Source organism: Taurulus bubalis (genome assembly GCF_910589615.1).
Source record: "Taurulus bubalis genome assembly, chromosome: 15".
Classification (NCBI taxonomy): Eukaryota; Metazoa; Chordata; class Actinopteri; order Perciformes; family Cottidae; genus Taurulus; species Taurulus bubalis.
In genome coordinates, this window is record NC_136603.1 from 1,734,392 (window position 1) to 1,741,891 (window position 7,500).

The 7,500-nt window shown below is 46.6% G+C and overlaps 1 protein-coding gene across 1 annotated transcript in view; it reads left to right on the forward strand.

Annotated features, from left to right (window-relative positions):
• LOC306748218 (SH3 and multiple ankyrin repeat domains protein 2-like) overlaps nt 1-7,500 on the forward strand; it is a gene marked incomplete at its 3' end in the record, with an annotated part of 110,041 nt that overhangs the window by 100,413 nt on the left and 2,128 nt on the right. Inside the window, exon 22 of the mRNA XM_079231358.1 lies at nt 1-1,646. This exon is cut by the window's left edge and continues 854 nt beyond it. Within this exon, the coding sequence (XP_079087484.1) occupies nt 1-1,646 (1,646 nt within the window). The remainder of the gene's footprint in view (nt 1,647-7,500) is intronic.

Genomic DNA, 7,500 nt, shown 5'->3' on the forward strand with positions numbered 1-7,500 from the left:
ATATTGGGTCCACCTCTCGCTCTTGCGGCACAGCTTGGGCCGCCTGTTGGGGGCGGGAGTGGCAACATGACAGATTTCAACACCCCTGAGCCCACAGTGGTGAGGGAGCCTCTAAACACCAGAACGGGCCAGTGCCCCAACCTGGACAGTCCCGTTAGTCTCCCATCCACTCCTCCGAAGAGCCACTACCGGGCCAACGGGATTTACCTCCATCCTGTCACCGGCAAGCCCCTGGATCCTAATTCTCCACTCGCTCTGGCCCTGGCAGCTCGTGACCGGGCGATGAAGGAGCAACAAAACCATCCTCAGAATCAGTCGTCAAATCCTCCTCAGGTTCAGCAGACGCCCAAGCACGAGGCGCAGTCCCTCCCGTCTCAGCCAAGCCACAAACCGGACCTCAACCAACCGCTGTTCATCGACACTAAACTACGCTCCAGGATCGAGACCAGTTTTGCTGCAATCTCATCGGCGACCATGGGGCGGCCAAGCCGAGGCGGTCTTCAGCGGCAAATGACGGAGCAGAAGTACGAGTCCGACGGGGTGCGGGAAGAGCGGCAGCATCAGGCGGTCGAGGAGAGGAAAAGTGCGCCGGCGGACGTGGCGGACTCATCACAACCCAAGTCAGCAGGGCTGCTGATGGTCCACACCAGCAACGAAGCAAGCAGCAAGGTGAACAACCAAGAGGGGGAGGGGCAAGACAGCAACAGGCCGTCCGAACTGAAGGACCCCAACCAGCCCGAGCCTCTCAACACTGCAACTCTGTCCGCCAATCCCAAGCTCTCCACATCTCAGAGGAGGAGCATTACCGTGGGCGAGTCCATGGAGGAACCAGTGAAGCTGCCCTTCCGTATTCCCCCTCCCCCTCTGGCTTCAGTTGACATTGACGAGGATTTTGAGTTCACGGAGCCCCTCCCCCCACCGCTGGAGTTTGCCAACAGTATTGACATTCCTGATGACCAGGCCAGTGCCATTGCAGAGATGTTTTTGCAGCAGAGACGAAATGGTGGACCCGCTCTGCCACCGTACCACACTCACGCTCCACCACCTCTCTTGGATCAACACAGACGGGTGGCAAACAGCATGCCCCCCTTGTATCCTCCTCCCCCACCAGACTCGGAGTCAGGGGTGGGTGACTCAGGCATCGAGGAGGTGGACAGCCGCAGTAGCGGGGATCCTCAGCACATGGACGCCACCAGCACCGTCTCCAGCATCTCCACCTTGTCGTCGGAGGGAGGCTTCTGCGACAGCGCTCTGGAGAGCCTCTACGCCACCGCAGACGGACACACCTACCTGGTGGATCGGCCGCCCGTGCCACCGAAACCAAAGGGCAAGTCCGTCATCAACAGGATGTCGCTTTATCACGACGCTCTCATCGAAGAGCCCCCGGAGTCCTACGGGTCACCGCCTCAGGCCCCTCCCCCGCCCCCTTCATCCTCTGAACCTCCCAGGACTCCCACGCAAAGGACATCCAAGCTGTGGGGCGATCAGCCCCCCGAGCTGCGCAGCCCTCCGTCCACACCGGACCCCAAGAACACCGTCATCACCGAGCTGAGCTCCATTCTGCAGCAAATGAATCGCGACAGGCCACCCAAGCCAGGAGATAGCCTCGACTCCCCGACGGGCACCAGGGGGGGCTTCGGAACGAGGTGCGTGATAAGTCAGTCCCTCAGGGATCTGGGTTCTTATTTCTATGTGAATAATGCCCCCTACGTTAGCCCCAGATTCCCTAACCTTTTACTTGTATTCATAATTCCTTTCAGTGGTTAGTAACTTGTATAAGAGCCTCATTCTCGTATTGGTGAAGTAGACTTCGACAGTCCAGAGTGATTTTATGGCGCATGGCCTCTTGCAGTATTTGCATGCAGCAGTGCTTGAATGGTGCTGTATGTTTTGTGCAAAGCGGAGCTGGGTTTTTTTTGGTAATTTGGGAGAAGCCAAGAGTTTTATTACAGGGTCTGATCCCCAGATATACAACGACACATGTTCTTACTTACTTACTTACTAACTTACTTACTTACTTACATTTCTGGCCGACATTTCTGGCCGATATGCAGACAGTTTGGGTTTCGTTTCCCCAAGTTTTACGACACAAAGGGACTGTTCTGTGCTCATCAATATCAATCTCTTTAAATATATATGAAGGTATGGAATGTGAAGGTTTTATAGAAGCATAATCAACACTAGGTTCTTCAGAGGCTTCATATCGTTGAGGCATGCACCCAATATACGTTTTTATATACTGCACACATGTCACAACATCTGCAGCTTGTTTTTTTTGGCAGGTTGTCGGAGGTGAGCATGGGTCTATGTGTAGGGATCTATAGGGAACCTCACTGTTACGGCAAGATGCCGAGAGGCTGTGCTGTGTCACTGCGCCCTCCTGCTGTTCGCCAATAGTTCCATCATGCAACTCCCTCCAAGGGGACTTGATTGGAGGGAAGCACAGAGGACCACTATGGGGCAATACATGTGTTTAGGTGTTGATCGGTGAGATTAAGAGATGGTGCATTTGATTTAACGAGATGGATTTCCTGCATCTCCGTGTTCTAGGCTGCTCGGGCTCGTAGCAGCGCTTTGATGGACCCTGCACCTGAACCGACGCAGCTCATGGTTTTTTTTAAACTCTCCTCTGTATGAGAGGGAAATAAAAAGCATGATAAATAATTCACTCCCTCACATGCATTTTATATGAACGGTGCCATCGCTCAGCAGTGAGGATGTGGAGCACAGAGGGGGAAAGGGTAGATTCCTGCCGACGGCCGTGAGATCGACACTGTGACGTCCGTTGGTGGTTCATTACAGCGAGATGCCCAGCGGCTGCTTGGGTCCGGCCTTGAGCGCCCTCCTTCACGCTTCACGCTTCACACCGCGTACGATCGTGTTATCCTCGTTTTCCTTCTCTGCAGTTCAAAGTCATGTCTGTTGACCTTTACACCTTGTACTCATTTCACTTGCAGCCCACGCCTCTCCATCTCCTTCTCCATCTCCATTTCCTCCAGTTTCCTGTAGTTCACCTCTTCTTTGTTCATGCCCTCTGTCTCCCGTCTCCACAGGTAGGTTTTCCACATCACACCTGTTTCACATTTCTCTATCCATCACCTCCACTGCTACATCTTTTTTGTCTTGTTGAAGTCCGCCTGTCCGTCTGCGTGTCGGCATGTTCTTGTAAAACACTCCAATATAAATCACTGTCTCTTCAGTCCTGTCAAGCAGCTCACAGACGATTTGCAGCATGAAGTTGAAGTTGAAATCTAGTGAGGAAAAAAAAGGGAAACTTCTGCAGCGAGTTTCAGTATCTGAAGGATTAAATGATCATTTATTGTCATTATGCAACACAGGGACGCGCAATGCAATGCATAGATCGATCCTAACACAACAAACACATGACAAACAAAACAAACACAGCAGTACATTCCTGGACTGCATTTCTTTTTTTTTGTATTTGATCTGGCCCCTCCCTCTTTGAGACGTTTTTATTGAGGTCGACGCCCAGAAACGTCTTAGAAATAAAGAAGACCGGAAACAGACGCAGACACACATTGCTAGTGGATCGTAAGTGACGAGGAAGAGGGAACCTTTTGGTATCAGCCTCCTTATCATATTATGATATGACACGAGATATGTGGACATGAATGAGTGAGCTTTGTGGCCACGGCGTGACGTTCATCATCACAGCGATTGTGCCGTCTTTCCCGTCTCTCCTTCTCCACTTTGGTGAACAAGTAGCTTTCCCTGTGAAGTGGAGAGTTTGTTTTCTCGTGAGCAGCTTTGTGATTCTAAGGTATCAGGTGACGGAGCTGGCAGCCGCTCAAAGCACACGGTTTACTCCCCCAAGCCATGCATTGGAATTGTTGTTTTTTGTAGCAGAGGAGTGTTGTTGTTTTTGCACATCAAGTGTTTATGACTTCTGGAAAGCAGAGATTTGTATGTGCTTTTTGAATTCTATTTTAACGTGACTTTTGTAAGGTTTATTGCAAAGATGAGGAAAGTACTTTTACATCAGCGTCTCAGGGACAATTTCGATGTGTTCTTTAGGTCCCAGTTTCTCAATGATATCGAAAAGTTGCACATGTAGCAATATATATATATATATGTATATATATATATATATATTGTATATTGATATATATACTAGTAAAACGTAGTGTTGCTGATGAACTAGAATACATCCACACACAAATCACATGAATATAAAATAGATGTTTGAGATGCATTATGATGTTTAACTTTAACAGCTGTGAGCTCATCATTACACTTCATCAACAGAACGACTATAACAATAATACATGTTATTTACGTGTGTTTCTATAAAGAGGTCCTTCCTCTGTCAGACAGATGGCACCAGAGAAACAGAAGATGGCCTAGATTCACACATGCTCCCTCATCTCGCTCCCTCTATCCTCCATCCTTCTTCCTCTCTCGTTTCCTTCTCACAATGTTGAGATCAGCCTCAGCACCAGTGGACATTTGTGGAGGTTTATATATATTTATATATATATATGTATATATATATATATATATATATATATATATATATATATATATATATATATATATATGTATATATATGTATATATATATATATATATATATATATATATATATATTCTCTTATATATTCTCTTAGCCTCTTAGCTTCTTAGCTTCTCAGATTAAATGTGCGTTGGTTGTGCCTGTGGACGAAAGGGTTTCCTAGCAACCGGCTGATGAGAGCAGCCTTGGGGCCTGTGGTGATGTCATTCTGAGTCAGGGGAGTGTGTGTGTGTGTGTGTGTGTGTGTGTGTGTGTGTGTGTGTGTGTGTGTGTGATGGAGCAAGAGGCCTCACCCTCGGTTCAACATCATCTCACGCGGTCACGTGCAGTGCCGCTTTAGTAGGCCACCGTTACGTAACACGGCACAGCCGAGTCAGTGTGTGTGTGTGTGTGTGTGTGTGTGTGTGTGTGTGTGTGTGTGTGTGTGTGCTCAGGCGTCTATAAATACATGCAGCGTTCTGCATGCAGCGCCAATGTGTGCGACCCTGAATGTGCTAGAGAGAGAAGCAGCGATGTGTGTGTGGGCGTGGCCAAGGCAAGCCCACACACACATCAATAGCTCTGCTCAGCTGTGTGTGTGTGTGTGTGTGTGTGTGTGTGTGTGTGTGTCTTACACAGAGCTCCTTCAGCACACATACATGAACATATACATGAACACATACATGAACATATACATATACACATACACATACATATACACATACATGAACACATACATGAACACATACATATACACATACACATACATATACACATACATATACACATACATGAACACATACATGAACACATACATATACACATACACATACATATACACATACATGAACACATACATATACACATACTAGTTATTTGGTCCCTCTGGAACTACTTCTCCCAGAACCCTTGTGGACATGAGTGATGCTTTTTTTTAGCTGTCATCTGTGCAAATAAGGAATGCCTTTGCAATTAACAGAAGTGTGTGTGTATATATATATATATATATATATATATATATATATATATATATATATATATATATATATATATATATAGATGTGAATTTCCAGTGCACGTAACAGTGTCCGTCCTCTTTTGTTGTCCGTGACTCTCGGGAGCTGAAATGTTAATAAGGTCAGAGGAGCTGAACTAATGAGCCTAATAAGCAATTACATACTTTTCACATAGATTTCCCTCCCGTGACCGATGATGATATGCAGGATGTTAGTGAGAGGAGCTCTGCGGCGCTCAGGTGAAGCTCCAGGTCGTTCAATAACGATTGGAGTAAAACAGCTGCAGAAGTGGAGGTTCATGTGTGTCTCTGTTCTGTCAGCTCCTGTCCTGTGTTGTCCGTTTGTCACGTGTGTAACATGTGTGTGACGCGTGTAACGTGTGTGTGGCGTGTGTAACGTGTGTGTAACGTGTGTGTGACGTGTAACGTGTATGTAACGTGTGTGTGACGTGTGTAACGTGTGTGTGACATGTAACGTGTGTGTAACGTGTGTGTGGCGTGTGTGTGACGTGTAACGTGTATGTAACGTGTGTGTGACGTGTGTAACGTGTGTGTGACGTGTAACGTGTGTGTAACGTATGTGTGGCATGTAACGTGTGTGTGACGTGTTTTTTCTTTATACGTAAGTGCAACACTTGATGTTTTTATATGTTTGTGTTCAACCGTTTAGTTTAAAAGTTTTACCTGATTAGTCTGTTGTTGTTCTAAAGTTTTCCTTTGGTCAACAAATCCCATGAAACGTCTAAATCCAACAATGTGTGTCAGCGTCTTCCAGCCGAGAGAAGTGTCCTAAAGTCCTAAAACCTGCATTCTCTCTCCTGACCACCAGGGGGCGACTCCTCTGGTTGTATAGAAGTCTATGCTTCATGTGTTAAAGCTGCATTCTCTCTCCTGACCACCAGGGGGCGACTCCTTTGGTTGTATAGAAGTCTATGCTTCATGTGTTAAAGCTGCATTATTATGGTCATTTAGAGTCAAACAGACCATAAAGCAGGGGATGCTTTAGGGGCGGGGCTACAAGGTGATTGACAGATCGACACCAGAGACGTATACTGCGTCTCTATGCCACTCCTCCTCAGTCACTTTACACATATTTGGCTTCCAAGCCACGCACAGTGCATGACTTTAAAGTTTTAAAGTATATCACCAGAATGTTCCTTTAAAATTTAAACCGTGTCGCAGAGTTGTAAACAGTTCAACTGCAGAGTCCATTTTATCCTCTACAGCTATCGTATAGACCAGAGAAAGAAATCAATTTGAGTCACAGAACATTATCTTCTTTGTCCTCAGCCGCTAATCGTCTGACAGCCAACAGATTTATCTCGACAGTCCTTTTGAAAAATAGCTGCTGTTGCAATGAACACAAGATATAGGAAGGAGGTCAGGAAATATATATATATATATATATATATATATATATATATATATATATATATATATACAATAAATAAACTGTACTGGTCTATATAAAAAGTGTACTTTTGGTTAAGATAGCTTTTATTCCTTATAAGTGTTCTGATTCTGCGATGCAGAATGAACAAGTACATGATGTAACTATCTCGTGTTCTTAAGCCCCGCCCCTCCTCGTGCTGTAAAGGCTGTATGAGGCTGGAGGTCCGTGTTGTGATGCACGGCTTCCCTCCGGCTGCAGGACTCAGTCTTTGTTCCAGTAATCCTCACGTGAACGTGATGAACCATTAAACACACGTTCACTTTGGGGCGCTCCCACCGTGAGAGGATTTCTGCTTTAGGTGGGGAAAAACGTCTGAGTGTGGCGGGAGAACGTGGCTTCTGCTTTAGGCGGGAAAATGTGGCTTCTGCTTTAAGCGGGAGAACGTGGCTTCTGCTTTAGGCGGGAGAACGTAGCTTCTGCTTTAGGCGGGAGAACGTAGCTTCTGCTTTAGGCGGGAGAACGTGGCTTCTGCTTTAGGCGGGAGAACGTGGCTTCTGCTTTAAGCGGGAGAACGTGGCTT